At 49.1% G+C, this 25009-nt stretch overlaps 13 protein-coding genes across 13 annotated transcripts; 7 read left to right on the plus strand and 6 right to left on the minus strand.

Annotated features, from left to right (window-relative positions):
* Positions 1 to 1247: 1247 nt before the first annotated feature.
* Positions 1248 to 4525, plus strand: phoC (putative cyclin dependent kinase inhibitor Pho81; the record flags this gene model as incomplete). The annotated part of the gene is made up of 8 exons (XM_026753094.1): positions 1248 to 1306; positions 1354 to 1404; positions 1451 to 1598; positions 1648 to 1695; positions 1746 to 1763; positions 1816 to 4051; positions 4097 to 4266; positions 4313 to 4525. 8 exons carry the CDS (start codon positions 1248 to 1250, stop codon positions 4523 to 4525), a joined length of 2943 nt encoding a protein of 980 aa, XP_026598417.1.
* Positions 4526 to 5004: 479 nt separating this feature from the next.
* On the minus strand, positions 5005 to 5813 carry DSM5745_11079 (uncharacterized protein; the record flags this gene model as incomplete). The annotated part of the gene is made up of 2 exons (XM_026753095.1): positions 5005 to 5156; positions 5219 to 5813. 2 exons carry the CDS (start codon positions 5811 to 5813, stop codon positions 5005 to 5007), a joined length of 747 nt encoding a protein of 248 aa, XP_026598418.1.
* A 541-nt stretch (positions 5814 to 6354) lies between these two features.
* On the plus strand, positions 6355 to 7303 carry DSM5745_11080 (mitochondrial 54S ribosomal protein uL3m; the record flags this gene model as incomplete). Its single annotated transcript, XM_026753096.1, has 2 exons — positions 6355 to 7153; positions 7203 to 7303. The coding sequence occupies 2 exons, from the start codon at positions 6355 to 6357 to the stop codon at positions 7301 to 7303; spliced, it is 900 nt and encodes a 299-aa protein (XP_026598419.1).
* A 217-nt stretch (positions 7304 to 7520) lies between these two features.
* Positions 7521 to 8129, minus strand: DSM5745_11081 (cytochrome c oxidase assembly factor 1 family protein; the record flags this gene model as incomplete). The annotated part of the gene is made up of 2 exons (XM_026753097.1): positions 7521 to 7610; positions 7665 to 8129. The coding sequence occupies 2 exons, from the start codon at positions 8127 to 8129 to the stop codon at positions 7521 to 7523; spliced, it is 555 nt and encodes a 184-aa protein (XP_026598420.1).
* A 1200-nt stretch (positions 8130 to 9329) lies between these two features.
* Positions 9330 to 11674, minus strand: DSM5745_11082 (putative JmjC domain protein; the record flags this gene model as incomplete). The annotated part of the gene is made up of 2 exons (XM_026753098.1): positions 9330 to 11347; positions 11407 to 11674. 2 exons carry the CDS (start codon positions 11672 to 11674, stop codon positions 9330 to 9332), a joined length of 2286 nt encoding a protein of 761 aa, XP_026598421.1.
* Positions 11675 to 12637: 963 nt separating this feature from the next.
* On the plus strand, positions 12638 to 13453 carry DSM5745_11083 (putative para-hydroxybenzoate-polyprenyltransferase Coq2; the record flags this gene model as incomplete). Its single annotated transcript, XM_026753099.1, has 1 exon — positions 12638 to 13453. The coding sequence occupies one exon, from the start codon at positions 12638 to 12640 to the stop codon at positions 13451 to 13453; it is 816 nt and encodes a 271-aa protein (XP_026598422.1).
* A 21-nt stretch (positions 13454 to 13474) lies between these two features.
* Positions 13475 to 14197, minus strand: DSM5745_11084 (putative flavoprotein; the record flags this gene model as incomplete). The annotated part of the gene is made up of 1 exon (XM_026753100.1): positions 13475 to 14197. One exon carries the CDS (start codon positions 14195 to 14197, stop codon positions 13475 to 13477), a length of 723 nt encoding a protein of 240 aa, XP_026598423.1.
* Positions 14198 to 15271: 1074 nt separating this feature from the next.
* DSM5745_11085 (ethanolamine-phosphate cytidylyltransferase) lies at positions 15272 to 16749 on the minus strand (the record flags this gene model as incomplete). Its single annotated transcript, XM_026753101.1, has 4 exons — positions 15272 to 15589; positions 15637 to 16411; positions 16456 to 16573; positions 16626 to 16749. The coding sequence occupies 4 exons, from the start codon at positions 16747 to 16749 to the stop codon at positions 15272 to 15274; spliced, it is 1335 nt and encodes a 444-aa protein (XP_026598424.1).
* A 531-nt stretch (positions 16750 to 17280) lies between these two features.
* On the plus strand, positions 17281 to 18315 carry DSM5745_11086 (uncharacterized protein; the record flags this gene model as incomplete). The annotated part of the gene is made up of 2 exons (XM_026753102.1): positions 17281 to 17528; positions 17580 to 18315. 2 exons carry the CDS (start codon positions 17281 to 17283, stop codon positions 18313 to 18315), a joined length of 984 nt encoding a protein of 327 aa, XP_026598425.1.
* A 351-nt stretch (positions 18316 to 18666) lies between these two features.
* Positions 18667 to 19281, minus strand: DSM5745_11087 (putative mitochondrial protein sorting (Msf1); the record flags this gene model as incomplete). The annotated part of the gene is made up of 2 exons (XM_026753103.1): positions 18667 to 19080; positions 19129 to 19281. 2 exons carry the CDS (start codon positions 19279 to 19281, stop codon positions 18667 to 18669), a joined length of 567 nt encoding a protein of 188 aa, XP_026598426.1.
* Positions 19282 to 20109: 828 nt separating this feature from the next.
* On the plus strand, positions 20110 to 20777 carry DSM5745_11088 (thioredoxin peroxidase DOT5; the record flags this gene model as incomplete). Its single annotated transcript, XM_026753104.1, has 2 exons — positions 20110 to 20380; positions 20443 to 20777. The coding sequence occupies 2 exons, from the start codon at positions 20110 to 20112 to the stop codon at positions 20775 to 20777; spliced, it is 606 nt and encodes a 201-aa protein (XP_026598427.1).
* An 823-nt stretch (positions 20778 to 21600) lies between these two features.
* DSM5745_11089 (NuoB/complex I 20 kDa subunit family protein) lies at positions 21601 to 22425 on the plus strand (the record flags this gene model as incomplete). The annotated part of the gene is made up of 4 exons (XM_026753105.1): positions 21601 to 21643; positions 21688 to 21880; positions 21931 to 22286; positions 22331 to 22425. 4 exons carry the CDS (start codon positions 21601 to 21603, stop codon positions 22423 to 22425), a joined length of 687 nt encoding a protein of 228 aa, XP_026598428.1.
* Positions 22426 to 22946: 521 nt separating this feature from the next.
* On the plus strand, positions 22947 to 24998 carry DSM5745_11090 (rRNA-processing protein MPP10; the record flags this gene model as incomplete). The annotated part of the gene is made up of 1 exon (XM_026753106.1): positions 22947 to 24998. The coding sequence occupies one exon, from the start codon at positions 22947 to 22949 to the stop codon at positions 24996 to 24998; it is 2052 nt and encodes a 683-aa protein (XP_026598429.1).
* Between the last annotated feature and the right edge of the window lie 11 nt (positions 24999 to 25009).

Consider the following 25009-nt stretch of genomic DNA (forward strand, 5'->3'; position numbering starts at 1 on the left):
GCGTGACCACGGGGCAGGAAACGTGGGCTTGTTTGCGGCCACGATTGGGCCGGAGCCAGCTCCCCCAGAGCTCCTGTCTCCACCACCTTGCCCTTCTCTTCTGCTTTGGCATGAACATTGAACATCCTCTCAGCACTCAGCAGCTGTTCTCTAGACCTGCCCATGCTTGAGTCAACCCTCATTTTGGCGGTGATATCCTTGTGACCTTCCTTTTAGGTAAGTTATCGAAAGCACTATCCATGGCTCCCCGCCCTGACCGTCGCTGCGCCTTGGCTCCTACTGACGCGCAAAAAAAAAAGCAAAGCAGAGCACCGAAGTGCGTCCGGAAACAGGAAGGACATCGCTCGCGCCGCATCGATCCCTAGGAACATACGCTGTACGGAGTATCATGCCCTTAATCTCGCTTTTCTTGTAAAACGAGGGACCAGGGTCGGGGCTAATTGAAAAGGCCTGGGCTGTTGCGCGGAGATCCTGAGCTCTACGTACTTTCCGGCACTAAACGATACCCGCATTTCGTGCTACTAGGAGCCCAGTGCTACGGAGGAGTATACTCTGTAGTAGCTGCTGGCTCACCCTGCCCAGTGCCATCTTACCATCCTAGCCTGGACTCCACACGTCTCAGCAATTGAACGACTGTCCTCTTGAGCCTGCTGGCACTGGCTGCTCTATCTACTTTTACTACGTATATCCGTCTCTGCCCCACTTCAGTGCGCTTGTCTGTTCCGAGTCTACTGTTGCCCTCCCCTCAGTCGAATTATTACCTCCCCGAGGGGTAGTTTGGTCACCGGGGCGCATCTTCCACTTTTTTCTTCTCTGCACCTCAGCTATACCTGTTAATCATCTTACTCACTTGCAATTGACGCTCCAGCGCTTGGCTGCACCTGCGCACTTCGTCGACACCGGAGCCTTGAAGCGTTTACCTATTAACATTAAGTGACTGGTAAAGACCTTCTGAACGGGGAGGCGCGTTTGCCAGCATGTACGTGTCCTGCTTTAATATATACTTGAAGCGACACTGATCTGTGGAAACTGACCGCTGAATTGCAGGAAGTTTGGCAAACAAATCCAGCGCAGACAGCTTGATCTGCCGGAGTACGCCGCCAGTTTTGTCAATTACAAGGCATTAAAGAAGGTCAGCAGTCTCTGATATTCTGCGTACAAATGCTTACGTCGGACAAAACAGCTTATCAAGCAACTGAGTGCAACGCCGACTATCCCCGCCCAAAGCTCTGTGCCCGTCCCCCAAAATGCGTCCGAAGCCCAGGCTGCGCTCCGAGCGAACAAGGAGGTGTTCTTCTTCCGACTGGTATGGCATGTTGAAGAGTGGCTTAGAGCTTTACTAATTCATTACAGGAACGTGAGATCGAGAAAGTCAACGCTTTCTATCTACAAAAAGAGGCCGAGGTCTGTCTCATTGCTCGGAAAATTTTGGACAAATACCTGACAACAGGGGACAGTTCTCCCAACGGTTAAAGACTCTGGTTGACAAGAAACGGGTCGTCCAGTCGCGGACGGTAACCAAGTCTAAAGCCCCGGCGAATTTAGTCGCCCTCCTTGAAGGCTTCCAGCAGTTTGATGGCGACCTGAATAAACTACAGGTGGGTTTCCATGTATTCACTATTGATCTCTACTTATGATGGCGTGCAGCAATTTGTCGAGATCAATGAGACTGCCATGTCAAAAATTCTTAAAAAGGTCCGTCGAGTGCAACATGGCAACTTGACATCGCTAACCGAGTAACCTAGTGGGATAAAACGTCAAAGGTTTGTATTTCTCGTCATTCGGATCTTCTGTCTAACCATCCCAATCCATTAGTCTCGCATGAAAGAACTATACCTCCACCGCGCCGTCGAAGTACAGCCCTGTTTTAATAGGGATGTTTTGCGAGATCTTTCTGATCGGGCGACAACCGCCCGGATAGAGCTCGAAGCCTGGGCGGAGGGTGAGAACATCCAGTTTGACACGATCCGTCCAGCTGAGCGGACGACGGCGGTCGGTTCAGAGGAAGAAGACCTTGACTTGCAGGTTCTACAGTCTGCCACCGCAGGGAATTTACAGGCACTGCGCGAGTGGGCAGACAAACTACAGAAATCCCCTGATTCCCGCGAGCGGGCCACACGCACGTTTCTGGCCGCAATCAATGAATTCTCTGACGATGTGCTCGCTGTTCTCCTTGAGAGTAGATTAGTCGATATTTTCGCCGAGGATGACATCAACGAGCGGAACTGCCTGCATGAAGCGGCCATTTCTGGTCGCAACTTCGTTTTTAAAGCTGGTCTTGAGGCGGGCGTGCAGGCATCTAGGACCGACGTCTACGGAAGGATTCCTCTACACTATGCTTGTATACATGGTCGTGTGGAGATGGTACAGCAGCTGTTGGCAGCTGATCATAGCACTGTGGATATCATGGATCACGACAACTTCACGCCTCTGATACATAGCATTGTGAAGAACCAACTCGACTGTGCGGAGCAGCTCCTCCGAAATAATGCCCGTATCGATCCCGTGTCTGAATCTGATCACATTCCGCTTAACCTGGCATGCCAACATGGGTCGCTACCTATAGTCAAAATGTTGTTAGAACGACAAGCCCAGTTACTCCCCGACGCTGAAGGTCTCTACCCTCAGCACATGGTGGCACGCGCTTCACAATCACCTGAAATCTTGCTTTTGCTCAAACAGCATGGTGCTGATCTTAACCAGAGAGACAAATTATATCAATGGACTCCTCTTTTCCACGCCGCCAGTGAAGGCTGTGTCAATTGCCTGCGGACCCTTCTGGAACTGGGCGTGGACGCAAATGCCAAGGACGAGAAGGGGTTGGCGGCGGTTTACTACGCTGCATGGGAGGGTCATCTGGAATGCATGTTGCTGCTGTGGTCCCATCACGCCGAGTCTCAGCCGTCACAGCGACCGTTGGATATCTTGAACGGCTTGAGACTACATGAACCGAGTTCTACCATCGCCTGGGAGGAACAGGCCCCGGTGGAGGCAGAGGACATGGAGACAGTAGATGGGATTCCCGATCTATCTCTCCCTCCACCGATCATCCCACTGAGGCGCTATGGGCACAATTTTCTGGACAAGAAAGTTTTTATACAGATTCTCTTCGACCCGAGCAGCTCCATATCCTTTGACCAAGCTGGACGTTACCCTGCTGCAAGGCTAACGATCTCTTCGAAACTATCCGAGTTAATTCCGCGAACCGTGATGCTCCCGATCCAGGAAGACTCGCGAATGATCTCCTTCCATGTCGATACGTTGCAGACCTTTACCGTTGATTATGAAATCTTCCCTACTTTCGGCTCCAAGGTGATCGCAAAGACCGTCGCCCTCCCGACAGTATTCAGGGCAGAAAAGTCCAGCGCCGGTTCCTGTTGTCTGCCTCTTTTCGATCCCCGGTTACGGGCCATCGGGCAGCTCCGATTCGGGTTTCAAGTCATCAAACCATACCATGGGGATCCTCTTGAGATCACGCATTTTGCGACATACTGGAAGGCGACTAGCACTGGCGAATCTGACCACAGTGGCCTAGTTACTGGATCAAGCTTGTCGGGAGACCACATTCAACTTTTCGTCCAAGTTACAAGGGACAAGGTACCAGTTGTCCATCCGCAATACACAGTGAAACACTATGGCATTGACATCCCGGTTTGTCATCTCACCTTGTCTGAATTCCAAGCTATTGGCGGGGAAAAGAATGTAAACCGCCCAGAAATTCTACAGTTTCTGCAGACACGTGCTTCTGATGACCTGGCCCTTGCCCATCGAATACTTGCAGCATCATTCTTATCATTGCGCGATGTTTTCCAGAATCTTCCGGTCGATGTCAATGTCAACCTGTCTGTTCTCTATCCATCAGCCGCTGAAGAGCAAGCGTTGAATATGACGTCTATGACGGATGTCAATACATTTGCCGACGCCATCTTAACAGTTGTCTTTGACCATGCGCGTATTGCACGCGATAAGAACCCGGAATTCATGCGCTCCGTCGTATTTACATCTTATAACGCCAATATCTGCGTTGCCCTGAACTGGAAGCAACCAAACTGTAAGCTCTTCTTCTATGTTTCCCGTGTCATCTACTAATTGCCAGACCCCGTTCTTCTCTGTAACGATCTTGGTCAAATCCGCGATCTGGCTCGTAATGCCGGGACTCATCCTGATGTTGACAGCAGTGGTCGAGCATCAATGTCGATCAAGGAATCGGCCCGTATAGCACAGAGCAACAACTTCATGGGCTTGATATGCCGTTCTAGTCTCTTGGTACGCTTGGCGCTTCCTCGCAATATCAATAGCTAACGTCCGATAGAATGTCGTACCAGCCTTGGTTGCAACTATCAAGGAACTCGGCCTTGTACTTGTAGCGGACACCTCCGACGAAATTGAACAACCGGAGACCCAAGCCTTGTCAGCTGCGGGCTCAATGGGCGTTGCTGAATTGGCATACCGCATGCCTGAAGGCGTGAATGGCTTGATGAAGGCCAACGGCATTCTGAGGTTTAATGACATGATTGATATGTGACTCGATGTCTTTCATACTTTATCCTACATATACCCCATATAATTCCTATGCTGCTTGATTCTCATTTTTTTTATCTCCTCATTACATTCCAGGGAACGAAGATCATGATTCTGAGTCGCCGGCGTCTTCCTCTTTTGCTGTCATTGGGGGCTTTCTATGTTTGATTTCAGACAATCTCATTAGCAGCATTTGTCTCGTTGCGTGCGTTGGTTATTCTGTTGTCGCGTCATGAGTGAGCTAGACTTGAGCTAAGTTATTTTTCTCTTCATTCTCTTGCTCTCTATCTACTTTCTATTGATCATGCTCTGTTTGATTGATATACGGTAGCAAAAGCGGAGTGGAGGGATTAGATCTAACTGATGTACTGTGTAATGTACAAGAATGGGTGCAATGTCTAGTTGTACAGCGCTATGCAACAAATAAGAGTTGGTAAAGTATATGCTGCGGTAAGTCAATCCAGAAGGGGGCAGTGTCATTCACTATCTGGCTTTGGGCTTGCCTTTAACCACATCCCAGCCCCATTTTCTGAGCTGTTTGACGACCTTGGGCGTAATCGCCGCCGTCAGAGGCACGCGCACGAAAATGAAACTCTTGTGAATAGCGTAAGCGAGAGCAAGCTGTGTCCATAAGCCTGGTAAAATCCATGGTTAGAACGTCACAGGGAAAAATAAAAAACGGCTAGGAGAAACATACTGGCCTCCTCGACTGGCCCTCTCCTCTTCTTATTCTTCTCAGCAGCCTCAGCTTCAGCATCCTTGCTCTCGTCTTTTGACTCATCAAAGGCCCCTGGCCAAACCCTATTCACGGCTCCCTTAAAGCTTTCAACAATAACATGCTCGTAATGCCCAATTTTATCCGCGCCAAGAAGCTTGACGGCCGCGAAGCAGAAGGGGAAATCCAACGCCGAGAGAAAGAGGTAAATCCAAAGCGCAGACCAGCCGTACTCGCGGGAGAGAGTCTTGAGGCGCTGCGAAAGCGAAGGTGTCGCGTTGGGCGACTGATATGTGTATCCGGATCCGGAGGACTTGTTGAATCCCGGGCGAGTAGTGTGGAAGGACCGCCGAATTCGGGTGCGGAAAAGAGTTTTCCGCAATTGCCATTGCGATCGCTGGAATAATCTCAGTGAGGGCGTTTGTTTCTGACTTTTGAGGACCTGTGTTTGCGCATGCGCAAGGGAGAATGGCCGGCGAATTGGGAAGCGCATCGTTGTGCTTGTAGACAACAAGCTGGGGATATTGGAGTCAAAGGGTCGGAGGGCCCAGCGTCTGAGTGTGTTTTGGAAAGACATTATTGAATAGAGGAGGCCCGTTCAAAGTGGCTTGGTTCTTTCTTCTGCCTTCGTATTTTTTTTAGCCCTTAGGGGTGAGCGGTAGGTGTCGGCGGGGCAGCTGTTTTGCCTTTTCGTACAGTATAATATATGGGACTAATAGATGTCAAATATATGTCAAATAGATAAAGATTGAGAAAACAAAGTGTAGATATGTATGTCAAGGTAGAAGATGACGCAGAAAAATTATAAGTTTCGGGCCGGAGGTGATGGCGGATATGTCGGGACAACAACGTCTGTTCCTACGCCGGAGTTAACCTTCAATCCGGTTGGCGTACAGATAATAATCAGATGATCTATTTGAAGGAGCAGTCTTGACTCAAGTATTCTTATTAGCAGATAAATAGCGTTCTAGAGCTCATATTACGCACCTCGCCGACTGTGACTGCTATATGCCTTGTGAGGCACAAGCACACCGCCTCCGGAGTAGGTATCCATCCGAAATTTCTCCAAAGTCAACATTCAACAACGACTCCAAATATACTGCAAATCGGTTCTCACCATGCCCCCACGTCTATCAAGGAGACTGGCGCAACTGCCTTTACATTTTGGCGCCATTCAAGCGCAATTGACCACCCAAAATGCCGTCCCCATCCGTGCGTTTGGCATTCGCTCCTTGAACCCTCCGAAGCACTCGAAATTCAATGACGGGCCCGACCTCCCCATCCTCAAGTCGTCGCCCGCCGCAGCCCTCGAGCGGAAGGCAAACACGCTTCCGCTTCGTACCGGAGCTATTGCGATCAAGAATGGAATGACGGCCATCTTTGATCCTGATACAGGGAAGCGCATCCCGTGTACGGTTTTGCAGCTTGACCGTGTCCAGGTCATCGCGCACAAGACGGTTGATGTGCACGGATACTACGCTGTGCAGATGGGCGCGGGGTGGAAGCACCCTAGCAATGTGACCAAGGCGTTATTAGGTCATTATTCGGGACAAGGCGTTTCGCCAAAGCGGCATGTGTACGAGTTCCGGGTGAAGGATCGGAGCGGACTGCTGCCCGTTGGCGAGCTCGTCAGTGCGGATTGGTTCCAGGAGGGTCAGTATGTTGATGCGAGGTCGAATACAAAGGGTAAGGGCTTTGCCGGTGTAATGAAGAGGCACGGCTTTGGCGGCCAAGATCGCAGTCACGGTGTTAGTTTGACGCATCGTTCGCTTGGTTCTGCTGGTCCTAGTCAAGGTGGTGGTTCTAGAGTGTACCCTGGGAAGAAGATGGCGGGAAATATGGGGAATGAGCAGAACACGGTGCAAAACTTGAAGATACTCAAGGTCGATGCGGAGAATGGGCTAGTTCTGGTTAATGGTATGTATTGCTTCATATTACACCTGGGCTAAACTAATTACCATATTAGGTTCTGTGAGCGGCCCCAAGGGATGCGTCGTCAGGATACAGGATTCTATCAAGAAGCCGTGGCCGAAAATCCCAGAGACCATTGTTGAAGCGTTGACATAATCTTTTCTCAGTTCTCTCCTTGAAAATGTACTATTATACTTTTTGTTTCTAGAGCGGCGTCTGTATATGATACATAAATGATATCCTCATATCCTCAAAGCATCAGTCTTCAATGTTCGCTATAATGAATGAATGCATAACCAAACGCCTTAACCTAATGCAAGGAGAATCCAATTATACAGTGAGACACGGGGCTGCGCTTGTTGTTGCAGCATGTCTATTCTTGACGAAATGGGTCGTGGTTGTCATCAAGAAGCTGGATCACAGTACCATCCTCCGTCTCTAGGCTCCATTCCTCAGTGCGAAACTAAGAAGTGATTACGTTAGCTGTCGCCCTCGAGATCAGATATGGAGAACTCACAAAACTCATCCGATCTGGCCTGACACTCTTAAATCTCATCTTTCCTTGCGCCTTCGTCCCCTTCACCCAGAACGAGATATTGATCCGCCCGTGCAGCTGGTTCATCTCTCCACTGATCCACGGAATCTGCTGCGCAAAGTAGATTTCATCACCTAAAATCTCGCGCGCACGCGGTGATGTGCGAAGAGCGTATAATGTGCTGCTTACGACACTTGACGAGGATTTCTGGTAATTAAAGATGCCGAGCATGGCGGCACCCACCACGACCGCGAAGATGGGCAAAGTCCGCATCCATCGTTGGCCTTCGGGATTAATATTCGGAAGCTCACGGTCTGCTCGCCGTTCTGTTATGGGACCGGAATTGGCCGCAGGCGCGGGGATGAGGGTGCGATGGGGAGTGAGTCGGCTAGAGGTTGCGGGGAGTCGCGGGACGCCGATGCGCCTTCGGACAATTTGGAAGACCATTTGTTGAGACTATGGCGTGTCAGAGGCCAGGTGTTTGGGTTGATTATTAAAAACTGGAAAAACAATATAACAGGAGTCAAAGTCGGAGGTGGCGGAGCGGAAGTCGGAGTGGAGAATCAAACAACGCAAACCTGGGATTCTGAAGCGGCGCAGTGAGGTTTATATTACAACATCATGTATCTACACCTAGCAATCTCGTGTCCAGCTAGTTTTCGGCTTGCTTAGCACTTTTGTGGACCCTTTTGATGACGTATATTTTGCCTGCCTAGCTGAATGGCCTCTACGAGACTTCGCAGAGCATTCCGCTATCCAGACGACTCGGGCGATGACGATGCTCGCGAGGAACTAGACGAAGAAGGTTTGGCAAAGGTGACCCCAACAAGAGACCGCTTTCTGACGCTTGTTTCTAGAGCAAGAACGCGTGATCAGCTTTCTTAAAAGACAAAATGAAGAACGAGACTCACATTACAGCGTAATTATTGTCCGCCCTCTTCTTTACAGCCTGATGAACAACGACAGGTACTGAGCATGATATACAGGTTGTGTTCGCCGCAATCCCGCTCTTATCTACCATAGTGTTTGTACCGTCGCTCCTATCCATAGAAGCGTCAGGTTTGTTAGTACGGCTTTTGTCTCTTCTCGGCATTTTGTCGCTCGCAGCTACAGCATACACGATTGGGTGTGTCCCGCCGCAACGCCCAAATCCAAAGGGCAAAAGGCCGATGCGGTCTCCAGATCTCCGACAATACGCGCGAAGATATTTACTCCCGGGAAACGTTGGGATATGTGTTCTTCTCGGAATGGCTTATTTCTTTCCCCCGGGGACCTTTACTGAGATCAATCCTGTCGCCTACCTGATACCCGCTGGTATGTCCTTTCATTAGATCTATGGTAACTGGAAGAATGGCAGCTCATGCGTCATGTCACAGCATTACTTATAACTATCTTGGTAGTGCGCCAAGTCATGGCGTCTGTTGACGTCAAGCCCTTGGAGGATCTTCGGTATGAGTATAAAGGAGCTTAGTATGGAGGAGCGAACCTTATCATCTGATTGCTTGTCCTTTACGACCCATTGACACGCCCCTTATCTAGTCATCTGGAGCGTACCAGATCAGCTTTACACGAGGAATACAAATATGAAAGTAGTTCGTGTATTAAACTGTCACTGTCCTGTGAAAAGCCGAAGCCCGCGATGCAAAGCTAACCCCGAGAGTCATTAGGCGCGAGAAGTGAGGTTTCAAGTGCCGGATCGACAGGAATATCCGTGTAGTCCGCGTAGTATGCGGCTTGTGCGACCTTGGCCAGCTCTAGTTGACTATAGCCGGGGTTTTGTGACACATCTTGGTACGGTTCCACCTGTATCGAATTGTCCTCCAGTGCTTGGTTGCGCTTAGCGTCTGCCTCCTCTTGGTGCTTTCTGAGGCGGCCTATCTCGTCACTGCCCGCCTTCTTCAACCAGCTGAGGTTTGAGTGCCTGAAGTCCACTAGACTCTCCACGCTGCGAATATCCGCAACTTTGCTCGTGTCGTGCCCAAGCGAGATGCATGTAGGTTCGAATGGGGTCATTCTTGGATTTTTCCGACAAGCGCCACAACTGCAGAATTTGCGACATTTAGGGCACTCCCACTTGATGGTTTCCAAGACTTCCTGCGGTGATATATTGAACGCCCTGTATAGACTGCCATAGCAGTATCTCAAGGAGCATTTGGGATTCGAACAAAAAGCAAGTTTCCACTCTGGCTCAACATATTTGCAAATGTGGCATCGTGGTGCCTTTGACTTTGATTTCTTCCTTCGTTTTGCGGGGCGGTTCTCATCTTCTGGCTCGCTGGGTTCTTCCACGACCTCTTCGACAACCGGCTTGGGCTTCGTGATATCAACCCACGGGCGTCGCTTCAGTTCTTCCTGGCAGATATGGGCCAGGCTTCTCTTGCCCATTTCATCTCTCTCTACCCGGAAGGGTCGATGTTTCTTCCCAAGATCGGGATCAAATCTAAGCAGCTGCTGCCTCCATGTTTCGTGCTTTCCCATGAGCTCTTCCCATTTGAACTGCTCAACCCATTTAAGCTTCGAGATGCACGCGCAACTTCGGCCCATCACATAGCATTCCATGCAGATGTCATAAGGGAGTTCATCGCCGGTTGATGTTATAGCACAGGACGGACACGTCAGAAATCGATTGAAGATGCTCCCTCTGCAGTAGGCGCAAGTGACGTTGCTATCAAAGGGAATATATTCAACGTTTTTTTCTCTGGAGGCGGCTGGTGAAAACGATTCCGAGAGCAGTATTTGAGTGTAAAGGGAGAATAATTGTTCAAATTCAGTCTGCAGCTGTTGAATTCTCGCATGGCTGACATTGGCATCGGCACTATCCAGAAGTGAAGAATATTGTTTGAGCGAGTAGAACACTATGGCTTTGTTCTTATATTGCTCGTCACGACACACCAGCCTGGCATGCGGCAGTGCTTCGTTCACCGCCCTCTCGAGTGTTTCTACTGTTGTTCTGTTCCACGCAACTTTCATTGTCCGCGTCCCACGATTCCAGACCTGGTGCGCCGCCAACGGCGGTACGAGGATGAAATCGCCTGGCCGCTGTTCAACAATATATGTTGTAAATGGCGCCCCTCGCCATGCGTTTATCTGTGCAAAGTGATCTTCGATGTTTATGTCATGGCCCAACACAGACATCCAGTACTCCGCCACAGAATTCCGGTCCTTACTACTGGTCATAAACCAGATTGAAGAGCCCGGTTTCGTGGGCCTCCCGTTTTCAATCGAGCCATCCGACGCGTCAACCATTAAGTTTTGACCAAGACTTGCACACATTTCTTGATGCGCTGGCGTAAAAGTTCCTTCATGGCCAATGTAACACATCAGATTTTCGGCACGCATATCCTTTGGGAGGCAACTCATCAAATCGCCAGCCTTGGCAACCTTGCTATGGCGTTTCTTAGAGGGAATGGGGTTGGCCCCTGGGCCTTCAAAGGATTCGGGCTCCGCTGAGTTGTTCAGGTAGAATAAAAAGGGCGGTATAATCTTTTTCAAGTAATCGTGCCAAATCTTTGGGCAATCAATGTCTTTGAGGTATAACCTTTGAAGACCAGTGTCTTTGTAGTTATATTCATTCCATTGATCTGTAAGCATGGGCATATTCTTCAAGTAGTGGCCGATCGTGAGAGGTACGCTTTTCTTAGTCGTAAGGTCCCTCGCATCTTCTTCTATGACAGTGAGAGAGGCTGTTTAGCATAAGCTGAAAAGGTTCGGCAAGGATACTCACTCTTCGCGGAGTAGTGGGTTTTCAGCCATTTCTCGGAAAAAATGGCGTTGTCAAGCTTCTTGTCGAAACCCTCTACAACAAGAGGCAGCCCACGGACAATGACGTGAAGAAGAACAAGCTTTTCGAAATTCTCAAGTCCATTTTCATCAATAGCGTCACAATGAATTCGCACCGCGTCCTCAAAGTTGGGTGATGATTTGACCAAATCCGCAACGTCTAAAGTCGGGGATAGTGGCTCGAAGGCCGCACGGGGCCGTTGAGCAGGCATTTTGTTGTGCTATGGAACGTCCTTATCGAGTTATAACAGCGATGGGCATGCACTAGACAGAACAAATCAGTACTTGAATCAAGAAGACCAAAAGCAAGAATTGGCAGAGTCATAAACCGCATCTTGTGGACGTCGCACCTAGATGCTCGCGGATGTCGAATCATTATAAAGAGAAACCGGCGCAATCAGGATGCCTGCAGAGAACACAAGTTTCATAGTCAAGCGGCTCGCATAATCAAACTTATTTCACTTGTCTTTGCTGTAATCTGCGCGACTAACACTTTGACTGAAGTTCTCTTTTCTTGGCTGTTGTCTTCGCCGCTAACACTTCAATGTACGCCTGCCGCGGAAATATGAAGCTATTCCTAATCGAGGACACGCGGACCGCGACCCCCGACAGTAAGCTCACGTGACATTATATCTTTCGTATCCATTCCCTCGAAACCTGCAATTTGTAGACTATATACAGTGATACACACGCATGACTGATCACGCCAAAATCTTTGCCTCCAAACAGAAATAGCACAATGCGCCCTATTTGACCAGTTCTCACTTCGCACTTGCGACAGAATCAGTGACAGAAGCCTGAAGCTGGCAATCTAGGACCGGAAATCCAACCTTCATTCATCCCGCATGATGTCTTTGCATATTTTTAAGCACTCGCGACTTCGCGGCGGTTGCTGTCAAAGAATGTTTCCGCGATATAACTGCGCATTGAACATGGTTGACAAATGTTCTACATATCTGAGCACACCCACGCTGCAACCGAGCCGAACCCAAACAAGATCTTTGAATACTCCTCCGTCAAAGGTACCGGCTCAATACATTCCTCCGCAAACGGGATTTGTCGCCTCACTTCCTCAATCATGGATACCGTACGCCGAGCTAGTAAGGCTCGATAAGCCTGCAGGGACATACTATCTATTCTTCCCATGTGCGTTCTCCACACTTCTTGCAGCGACCATGGCGCCCGCAATTTCAATCCCTCAAGTCCTTGGAACTACTGGACTCTTTTTCACTGGTGCTCTGATTATGCGAGGGGCTGGTTGTGCAATCAATGACCTGTGGGATAGAAAATTGGACCCTCATGTTGAGCGCACAAGATTCCGGCCCATCGCGAGGGGTGCCATATCGCCAGGTAAAGCACTTGCTTTCACCGGTACTCAACTTCTGGCTGGGTTGGGGATTCTGCTGCAATTCCCATACCAGTGCCTTTGGTACGGGATCCCAAGCTTGCTCCTGGTAGGGTCTTATCCCCTTGCCAAGCGCGTGACATACTATCCTCAAGCCGTCCTAGGTCTTACATTTTCCTGGGGTGCTATCATGGGATTTCCCGCGTTGGGAATCGACCTTATTGCTGAATCAGATGCTTTGATGGCCGCCGCCGCTCTCTATGCCAGCTGCGTCTCGTGGACTGTTTTATACGATATGATATATGCGCACATGGACATCAGAGACGATGTTGCCGCTGGGATCAAGTCAATTGCCCTTCGACACGAACACAATACAAAGGCCGTACTCTCTGGTTTAGCGGTTGCCCAGGTGGCTTTACTTGCTGCTGCAGGAGTGGCAGCCGGTGCTGGCCCAGTCTTTTTTATCGGTAGCTGCGGTAGCGCCGCCCTTACCTTAGGGATAATGATCCGGAAGGTGCATTTGAAAAGTACTCAAAGCTGCTGGTGGTGGTTCAAGAATGGCTGCTTGTTAACCGGCGGAGGTATCTCTCTGGGCATGCTCCTGGAATACTTCACGTGCCGAACTCGGGGTAGGAACGACCACTGACTCACACAATTGCCGCTCGAATCAAACATTTGTCAACCCCTGGCGTGTCATTTTCAAGCCCGTGTAATCCTCCACCACTTCAACTATATCTCTCCAATCCATCATAGCGCCGTTACCTGTATCGCCACAGGCAAGGTATTTCTCTATGGGTTGAAGAAGATAAACCCAGCCATCTTTGTTCGAAGCACCCCACCCCCATTCGTCTCGTAAGATCGTGAGCTGTTTCCCTGTGACTGGATGAGCCCACATCGCAGTGTTCATCGCGGGAGCGACGAAGACGAGAGGCTTTCTGGCCTTAGGATCTATCAATCCTGTTGTGTCCCATGCTCTAATAACTGAGAGAAGTAGATTATCTGCGATGCCTACAACCATCTTGGCCATTGTGTTCGCAGAAAGAGGAGCAACTAGCAGCAAGTGCGCCCATTTTCTCAATTCGATATGCAAAATCGGTTCCCCACGAACCCAAGGTTTCTTCCACTCGTCTTTGTCCCGGTATATCCCATCAACGCCGGGAAGTTGATGTAGTCTCTCAAGGACTGGTTGCTCCAGGCTTTGACCGAGCAAAAACTTCTCCGCAGAATTGGTTATGACGATGCGAATTGATACACTTTGGTGGCGGCCAAGAGCTTCTGCTATGTTCGGAAGCTTTATCGTGGCGACGGATCCACTAGCGGCGAGAAGGATATGGACCTTACCATCATCCAGGTGCTGCTTAGCAGAAAATGGGATACTCGCGATATTCATGGTCCTTGAAAGTCAAGCGTGTAACTTCCGAAGTCGGGTTGCGGAAGCGGCAATTAGGATTGATAGAGGTGTGGAAAGACGTACTCCCAATCCAGTGGTGGTTCTGAAAAGAAGAATTGCGGAAGCGGCAGTCAGAAATGATAAAGGTATGGAAAGACGTACTTCAAATCCAATCGTGGTTCTGAAGAGAAGAATTGCGGAGAAGTGGCAACGATTAGAAATGATATACCGTAATTGGCACGTGATACAGCCAGTGATATACAAGATATTTACCGATCATTCTGCCCATGATCAAGGCAAATTAACTACGCAACTGTCATCGGCCATAATGCTTTCAAGAAAGGCCTTCTCTTCTGTACGTCAAGACTTTGTGGATATACATAATATTGATGACGCTGACCCCATTATCCCAGACACTCCGACGGTCTCTATTCCGACCTCCATTCTCGCCGCAGTTCTCGAACCAGAGTCCGCCTATCTTTCAAGCGCGACTTCTCTCGACCGAGACGAAAGCAGCGATTGATAAAGCAGTTGCATCTGCGCCGGTTGTTCTCTTTATGAAGGGCACTCCGGAGACTCCGCAATGCGGATTCTCCCGCGCAAGCATCCAGATCTTGGGTTTGCAAGGTGTTGACCCAAAAAAGTTTGTCGCTTTCAATGTGTTAGAGGATCCAGAGTTGCGGCAAGGTGTGCCCATTACTTCAGTGTCCTTGCTTATGGCTGATTTGTTTTCTTTCATAGGGATTAAAGAATACTCAGATTGGCCTACGATTCCCCAACTTTACCTAGAAAAGGAGTTTGTTGGTGGCTGTGATATACTGATGTCAATGCATCAGAATGGCGAGCTCTCAAAGCTCTTGGAAGAGAAGGGTGTCCTGGTGGCCGAATAGTTTGAGTCTAGCAACCGACTCAAGTTCGTCGTCCATGCTATTGTAATGTATGTCTTCTGTATTCTAGTGTCTGTGAAGAGCATTTCCCTTGTGCTTGTGCCACATGCACTTGCCGGGGTCCGGAGCGAGAAGGACATAATGTCTTCTCCGGCTTGATATCTATTGCAGCTATTCGACAGGCCGCTCATGTCAATTCAGCTTCCCTAGACTTGACTTGGTCCTCAATCTCTGCCTTTTGCAACTTCGCCCGCTGCCTTGCTTCGTATGCTTCCCTGCTCTTGAGAATGCGTTCAACTATTTCGCCCGCGTTCACATGCTGAAAATCGTGATCGGTTGTCTCGCGGAATATCCCCATGCGTTTAGGAGCAGCATACGGATCATAAGTAAGGGGAATAAACGTGGTAGGGCCGTGATAGACGACGTCGGGCATACCAAGCGGCATTGTTTCTAGGTATGGCTGACTCGGGGAGAATGGGGCAGAGAAGACCACAGCGTGCACGTACTAAATTGTTAGCCTTGATCACAATTCAAGAAAGGGGGATTTCTCACTCGACATTGAAGGACACACAGACCTCTCTCAAAAATGTTCATGATGGGATAGTTCAGTCCTTTCCAGTGATTTATCACATCATCATCATGAACACCTGCCACAACATAAGCTGGACCATAATCTTCCCCGTGGGATTTGAGTCTTTGTTCTTTTCGGGTCTCATCGTACCAGCCGCGTTGTAGACCTTCGGATTCTTCGATCGCGAGGACCTGGCGGAGGAACTCAATATGGCCGGAGGAGAAAAGGTCAAACCCGCCATCAACGTAGACAATCCGCTGTCCCGGTTTTGGGGGCTTTCCACTAACGAGATTATCAAAATCTCCAGATTCGTCAAGTGTGCCTTGGAGCTTTGCAGTATTCGAGCCTTCCCAAACCCAGACCTGAGGACCAGGCTGCAAGCCGGTTTCATTGGTGGCGTAGTCTTTGAGCCGTTCTTGGAGGGACGACGCACATTGTGCGCGCTCTTCTTCGTTGCCAGAGCCCTCTGTCCCAGACAATGTGCCTTTCACACTTTTGACAAAATGACCCTTGGTACAAAGAAGCATACGGCCAACAAGATCAGTGGTAGATATGCCGGGAGTTCTCTTGACTACTTTGAAGCGACCAGCAGCCTTGACAAATCGGTAACAGTCATCGCCATTACTGTCCGAGGTGATGTCATCTCCATGTACAACGTACTTGCAGCCGTAATGCGAGACCCAAGGTAGCGATGTTACATACGGGGCGTGAGGGACACATTTGGTCGCCCAGCGACATGCCTCCACTGCAGCAATCCTGTTCACATTAGAAGTGTTTGCGGCACATTGCAAAAGACCAACCGCTCTTCCAGTGTCATGACCGTGGGTCCTTTGTTTTCCAGGATTGCTTCGTCAGAATGTACGCCAACTAGAAGTTCTTCGCCCAGCCTACGAGCTTGGAGCATAGCTCCTGCGTGTCCTACAGATATGTGAGTATATATATTCAGTGCTCCTAGGCAGAAGTTTCATACCATGATGGCTAAAATCAAAGCAACCGTCTACCCATACACGCCTATCTGATATTGCAACATCATCTTGAGGATCAACGGGCCATTCCCCGCGTCCGGGGATCATCTCCTCAGGGGAATTTGCCATCTATGTGTCCTGGAGGTGCTCGTGGTCTAATCGGTGCAAGGGCTATTGAAATTCATCAAGAGCACAGGGGCTGGGATTTTTATTGATCGAAGTTAGTTGATTGAGGGGCGAGGAGGGGCATTGATTGCGGAGAACATCATTGACCGCCCGCCAGCAAAACCAATAACTTCTGTTGTGAGAACTGAGAACGTACGGCTATCGAGAATCGGGAATTACATAAAATTTCACACGCGGATATGCCCACTTTAGATTACCCATATCCATATCTACCTTTTGAGATGAGAAACTCCGAAGCCCTGTCAAAAGCTTAGTGACCTATTATGGTTTAGTGCGGGGACGAGCGGTACCTACCGTATCTACCGGTAGGTTCTGGGCTCTGGCCGTGGCTTGCCACCTCAGTCAGGGGTTTGTGCAGGTGGAGAACCGATCTTATCACATATTAAGCGCATTATAATCTATTGCATGGCATATTGGAAAACAACGTTTTCCTCACTCGCAAAATATACGCAGGCCTCTGGACACTACGTTACCATGTCCGCTGGCAGGGGCCAAGGCTCCTTTGGGAAAACCATTGATATGCTCCCCTCGACGTTCGCACCCACCCTAACTCGCAGAGATACGAATAAATCCATAGGCCATGAAGCTGCTTCCGGATCAATTCCTCCCCCATTAATGAGTGGCGGGGGTTCTCTCGGTCCGCAGAGCGCGGCAGCGATCTACCAGCATATTCAAGACATGGCCACGAAGCGAATATCTACACTCGACTATCTCAGGAAGACGTGAGTTTATCTACCTGTATCAGGTGCAGGGAGCTGACAACTGTACCTAAGTCACGAAGGGCGCATTTATTGGTTCAACACCGTCCATTATTCTCGAAATGACATCGGCCGAATGCCGTACTTTGATTCCAGGAAGCTTTCTCGCCGTGCGATTAATTATTTGCTTCTTGGTCTATCTATCCCCGCCATAATCGATGTCAGTACAACGTCGGGCGAATATTTACGTGCGCTAAACGCGCTTTTGATCGAATTCGAGACATTTCAGCAAGTACACCCACCTGAAGGAAGCTCGTCATCTACGCTTGCCCGAACACGTATACCGCAAATGTTTAAGCGCGCCACTCATGGTGGAACAAAAGCTAGAAGGGCGAGCTCGGCAACTGAGATTGGTCTTCCCATGCAGCATAGTGATCCTTCCGATCTAAAGAATATGTCAGGTCCTGCTTCAGTGAGCGCGCTTCCACCATCAGAAGCATCGGAACTCTTACCTGGAGAGGAATACGCGTATCTTCTAACGCCTTCGTTGCCATTTGAGCCGGACTACTTCGAAACTTTCGTGACTCTATGCGACGTCTTGATAGACTGCTATACACGCCTGGTGACATTAATCTCGACGCCTGCCGTTTGCACCGTTGCACTAGGTGAGCTGTTTACCAAAGCGGACGCGAAAATCCGAAAGATTATGGTGGCAGGCATAGTACGTGAGTTTGAAGATGCAAGTCGGAACGCAGCTAGAATTGAGGTGGCTGGTGTTGGCCGTGTCGTATTAGGAGGCCTTCTGGGATAGGTATTTACTAAAATTATAGACGGATATTTAGTATTCAAGATGATAGCTCATGACGAATTATCCATAAAATACTGAACATCTATCTATCGTGTTCTCGTATTTCCTCGCAAAGGAGAAGAAGCCGCTCAGCCCGAAGGTCATGAAAGGGATATCAATAACTTTTTTTGAAGCACATACAACACAAGTGTGGTGGTGCAACAGCAACAGGTGATGATTATGGCGGTGCAGGCCAAGATAATATGCAAGAGAAGAAGAAAAAACCAGGACGCCAACCACACGCTTTAGAATGTAAGAAAACGCCGTTATGCAAGGCAAACGCTTGATGTATCATAATGCAGGTGGTGGAACCAGTCATGCCGTGCTGGTCTCAAGGGCGCGCTGTTCACTGAAAACACGCCGGCTCATTTCAAGGACAGCTTCAAAGCCTTCTTTACCCCGTTTGGCGTTTTCCCTGAATCTCTCGACACTTGCCTCTTCCACCTTGTTTTTGATCTTCTGCCACCCTCCACAAAGGGCAGTGATCTTGGCTTCCTGCTGGAAATCGGTCATGGACGAAGGAGTCGACGCGGACGGCTGATATATAACGGTTTCGCGTACATTCAGAACATTTGCCCATGTGAGATTTGTCGAGCACATTGTTACTTTCTTGGAGACAGGGTCGACGTATGAAACTTCGTAGACATGGGAAGTCGGGCTACCTCCAAAAAGCGATGAGACCCATTGCGGGACGGACTGGTGGCATGTAATCAGTCGTTCGGTGCGCAACTGTAGAAGGTCAGATACCGGTGAGCGCATATGCTGAAGAAAACTTACAATTCCAGTCTCGGGGTCCACCCTTCGCGACAAAGTATCTACCCCCACGACATGCGTTGACTTATCATTCCATGGGCAGTATTTCCGCCAGTTCGCAGTTGAGACCTCCTCCCATGAGTAGTCAAACGTGCAGATTGATGAAAAGACCTTCATTGCCGGTGCAGCAGTACTGTAGCTGGAGAGGTCTGCTTGGCCCTGTGAAGAATGAGGGACAGATGCAGAGCTGATAGCAGAGATATGCTGACTGATATCTTGAATGCAGTAGAGAGAAAGTAATGTGAAAAGTTTGAAAGAGTGCAAGGAATAGTTGATACACAAGTGAACGAGAGAGAGTTCAAAGGCAGCCTCCTACGGAAATAACAGACCCTTGGTGGCCGTTCGCAAAGGCGGAGATGAGTCGAAGAGTGGCGATGGAACGAGAGAGAAATTTTAGTGGTGCGGTCCAGAGTGTCTGTTCTCCAGAGTCCAGAGTTCTGCCAGTAGTGCCCGGGCCCTGGGGAATTGAGTTCCACCCTGACGTCGGGATTTTCCGGCAGAAAACCAAGATAGAAATACTAAGATAGATAGTCCAGGCGTGGCAACTGTTCACCTGACAAATGCAATGCACAAAGCAGTAGTACGGAGTAGTAAGATTATATTGGATACAGAATTAGACAAGGAATAATGCCAAGGTAATGCTTAGGGTATTTCTCTCTGCTGATTTAAGGCTATAAACATTTCTTCAAATATCAACTCTCGATTCTAGAATTATCTTTGTCAAGATATAGCCGCTATGCCTCATTAAGCACTTAATTGTAATCTGGCCGCTCGCTCCCCGGAACCCGGACAGATGCTCCAGAACTTGTGTGAGCACATCTTCTGTTCACAGGAACCTCCCGCATATACTGTAGGACCACCATCATCCAAATAGCCGAATTTGTTACGAGCATCGGTAGTCCGCCACATTGTCAGTCTATTTGTTTACACTGACCATCAATCAATATGGTCGAATTGCGAAAGCGCAAAGCGACAGCAGCACTTCCAGTGCCATTGCAGAAGCGAACCAAAACCAAGGCGCCTGTCACAATATCAGAGGCAGCAGCTCCATCATCTGCCAAATCCTTACCGAAAGTCGATGATGTAGTGGACTTGAATGGTTTTGGTGGTGATATCGAGACAAATGATAACAACAAAACTACGCTCAGGGCTCTTGTTGATGACAGCAAATCTGGTGTAGTGCTGTTCACATACCCCAAGGCCTCAACCCCTGGCTGTAATTCCCCCCGCCCTCAACCCCCGAGAGATAAACTGACTTCAAATGCTGATGAATACAAGGCACGAAGCAAGCATGCTTGTTTCGGGACGGGTTCGACAAGTTAACCTCTACTGGGCTGTCTATATACGGCCTATCGACAGATTCGCCAAAAGCCAACACTAACTTCAAAACGAAACAGAATTTGCCATACACGCTCCTCTGCGACACTGCGTCAACCTTGATTGGCGCTATTGGGTTGAAGAAGTTGCCTCGTGGGACCAATAGAGGTGTCTTTGTCATAGATAAGGCAGGCAAAATTCTTCTCCTCCAGCCGGGTGGTCCAGATGCAACCGTGGAGGCTGTGCGGCAATTGGTTCTCTCCATGTCAAAAGAGGCCGAGAGCAAAGCCATTTGAGAAGGAGCTTCGAGTTGCTTCTTCGCGGGCGCAACTTGGGTAATATGAGAACTACTCCTAAGGCGGTTTATGCGGCGTTGGACGGTTTCGCTATAAGGAATGAAGATCAAGTGCTGGTATGGGCTTGTGAAAATATCGAAGGCGTAATTGGTTGGCTCCGTGGACTACGAGCAATGATGTGTCCTCCAAAATAGTACGCAATGGATGTTGTACTGTGAAGTTCATAAGTTCTTCTTTTCGTTGTCTCGAGCCATCCAATAATACATTCTCTCCCTGTTTCAAAATCAGCGAAAATATCATAGTCCAGAGGTATCATATATTGAATGTGCTTATATTACAGCAAAACAATTTCTCGCAATTTTATCCTCGCAGTCTTATGTTCTTATGTTCTAAAAAACCGTGTGGGTATATACGCCTAGATCTTTCGAATTCCGGCATTGGGCTCAATCGAAATATCTAAGCAACTAGCGATTAACTGCTATTACAATGGATATTATTAGTGGTGCTTGATACCTTTGTGTCTGCGCTTGGTATAGGTACAAATCCTGTATCTAGGCGGTGGCCATACTAATCTACGTACGTAGTGCAAGCCCAATGAAAACCCGAGTTTTGTAATTGCCGACCGGCCGGGATGTTCTAACCGGCCACCTGCAAGAACCCCGTTCGGTAGTTTACGCAGGCCATTAGTGCAGATTGTATCCGGGTCGATTCTCGAACCTTTGATAGGTTACTAACCACTGAATGAAATTCAATTGACGGGTCACCAAGTTCCATGACCTTGACAACCCTTCAACTTACCTTCCTGACGTTCTGAACAACGATCATGTTGTCACTTCCAGTTCGTGCGTTGCCGCGCACTTTGCAAGGTACATTTTCAGACATGAATTCATAATCATGCTAACGTCTGAAGTGCGTCCAAACCGAGCTCTCTACGCTCCTCGATTCCAGCGACTGGCACTACTTTCAACATCTTCGATCAAAGCAGCAACTGCACTTGAACGACAGGGCAATGCTGTGCAAGGACTGACAGCTTCTGGCCAAGTGCGGAGGGAGGTTCCTCTGCCTAGTCAGGAGAAGAAAGAGGGCGCAATGCAATATGTTCTGTACGATCCTTCAAGCTTCTCACATATTTTTCATAACTAATAGAATCAAGGACGACGCTTGATCAGGTTGCAAACTGGGCGCGACAAAGTTCGCTGTGGCCCATGACTTTCGGACTCGCCTGCTGTGCCGTCGAGATGATGCACCTGTCCACACCTAGATACGATCAAGATCGGCTTGGTATTATTTTCAGAGCCTCACCACGACAGTCCGATGTAATGATCGTCGCCGGTACTCTGACAAATAAAATGGCGCCGGCTCTCCGTCAGGTCTACGATCAGATGCCTGACCCGCGCTGGGTTATTAGTATGGGAAGCTGTGCTAACGGTGGCGGCTATTACCACTACAGTTACTCAGTTGTTCGCGGTTGTGATAGGATCGTTCCCGTCGATGTCTATGTTCCTGGATGTATGTCGGTTCTCCCCCATTCTTTGATATTTCTGACTTGCTAGGCCCACCCACATCCGAGGCGCTGATGTACGGTATTTTCCAACTTCAAAAGAAGATGAGACACACTAGAATAACTCGCATGTGGTATCGGCGTTAAGTTTATTCCCTGTCTTTACAAGCCAACCGGCGATGTCACGTTAGATTACTCTTCACAAAGTTCTGTACAAATTACATCATTCAAATTCAAGCAATATGTTCCTCGTACATAGGTTACTTTATTTAGTGCCGAGTCGCAAGCTGAACATAACCTTAGTGGACAATCACGCGGACGATATCCCACAGCGTGAGGAATAGTCCCATATTACTGGGTAGTCTGAAAAACCGACTGTGATCCAATTACCAGCATTGTATTTAAACCAATTGTAAATACACCTGATGTATGGATAGGATTGGTTGATACTGTACCTCCGTACTTTCGTGAGTCGTGACCCGTTAATCATATCATTATTTGCCCGCCCCGCCCCGGCTGGCCAGGCTGGGCCTTCCGAAAGTGGTTAGTTTCGAATTTTCCGCTATCAGCTTTTTTCCTTTTCCCTTCCAAGCTTGACTGGGTTTGAATCCAAAAAGGTTCATAGCATCATCACGTCGAACCTTGTTACAGAACGACGACCCCCAATAATGGGCTCAATCCAAGGCCAGCATGGAGCTGAGACCTCAGTTCTGGCACCTTTGCCTATCAACCCGGCCCTTTCAGCACCCTGGGACTTTCTTCGCCCTACGAAAAAGCTGCGTACTGGGGTACTAAATACTGCGAAAATCTTCCTGGATTCCCTCGCTGGCTCGGTCTGCGATTCACAAACTACTCGTCAGCGAAATACTAGAAAACGAAAGCGGGCGGACGACGAGGCTTCCGTTTTGCGACTCAAACAATTATATGTGGATGGGTTTACGTCCGACCAAGTTTGGGAGCAAGCCCTACTTATCTTCGATTCCGCCGACCACGAAATCCAGCGCGACTATACCATTTGGGCCAATGACCGGCAGTCCAATACTGAATCATTGTATAGAGACGACGTTGACTCTGTTGAAGATGGCTTCAGTGACGAGCTGGAGGATGTTACGGAGGATGGCAGCGACAATGATGAACAAAACGAGGAACAAGATACTGGGGCTGAGAATGTGTCGCAAATTGACTTGGACGAGAGCGGTGTTGGAATGCATGGGTTGGATGGTAGTTCAGTTGACGGTGGTGACAATGACCGTGATACATATGTCGAAGACCGCTTTGGGTTAAATGATGGGTTTTTCTCTATTGACGACTTCAACAAACAAACCGAGCAATTTGAGCGGCAGGATGCAAGGGGTGATGTGGACGACGAGAGCGATGACGATGAAATCAACTGGCATGCGGATCCCCTCGGTGCAGGAGGTCTTGGTCTCTCTTCACAGAAGAAAGCCGACAAGGCTGATGATGACAGGAGCGATAGCGATGAGGAGGAGGATGGGCCTACATTCGACAACATGGGAGCCGAGGATGACTCTGAGATGGACGAAGACGATTCGCATGCTGCGGCTCTGGGCGGCGCAGGTTTCTCTAATACAAGTGATATCATGTACGCCGACTTCTTCGCACCTCCGCCCCGCAAAGCACCGACCAAGAAGTCACGCCCCCTACCAAAAACACAGCCGCGCATCACTGATAACGATATCGATCGCGCGATGGCCGATGTTCGCCGCGATCTTTTCGACGATGAGATATCAGCTGAGGAGAGTGGCGACGAGCCCAGTGATATTCATACTCACAAATCGACGCATGAGAAGCAGCGCGCGCGCATTGCTGACGAGATTCGCCGTTTAGAAGCTGTCAATGTGGCGAAGAAAGAGTGGATGGTCTCTGGCGAAGCTAGAGCAGTAGAGAGACCCATCAACTCGCTTATCGAAGAGGACTTGGATTTCGAGAGGATTGGAAAGCCCGTACCTGTGGTAACCACGGAACTGTCCGAGAGCATCGAGGAATTAATCAAGCGGCGAATCATTGCCAAGGAATTTGATGAGGTTATACGTCGCCGGCCTGGGTTGTCAGATCAACAAAATACTCAAAAGAGCCGAATCGAACTCGAAGACAGTAAATCACAGCAGGGTCTTGCGGAAATCTACGAATCGGATCATATCCGAGCAACAGACTCGAATTACGCTGACCCGAAGAACCAAAAGCTTCTGAAGGAACATACCGAAGTCGCCAATCTGTGGAAAGAGATAAGTTCTCAATTGGACACCCTTTCCAACTGGCACTACAAACCAAAAGCGCCGCAGGCAAGCATCAATGTGGTCACGGACGTGGCTACAATTACAATGGAGGATGCTCAGCCCACTGCCGGTGGTGCCGTACGCACATCTGCGTCACTCGCCCCTCAGGAGATATACGCGCCAGGAGAGACCGCGAGGGCTCCCGGTGAGGTCGTGATGAGGAACGGAGTGCCCTTCACGAAGGAGGAAATGACTCGGGAAGAAAAGGCGAAGCTGCGACGGCGGCAAAAGAAGCTAGGCCACGTATCTGGTGATGCTTCAACACAACGTTCTGGAAAGGCAGTTGAAAAGCAGCAAATCATATCTAATCTGAAGAAGGCGGGGGTCAAGTTGATTGGCAAGGAGGGTGACGTGACGGATATTACTGGGGGTAGAGTCGCTGGCATGAGTGATAGGACTGGCGCCCATGCAGTGAAGTTATAGGCTATTGACCA

This window comes from Aspergillus mulundensis (genome assembly GCF_003369625.1).
Source record: "Aspergillus mulundensis strain DSM 5745 chromosome Unknown scaffold_18, whole genome shotgun sequence".
Lineage (NCBI taxonomy): Eukaryota > Fungi > Ascomycota > Eurotiomycetes > Eurotiales > Aspergillaceae > Aspergillus > Aspergillus mulundensis.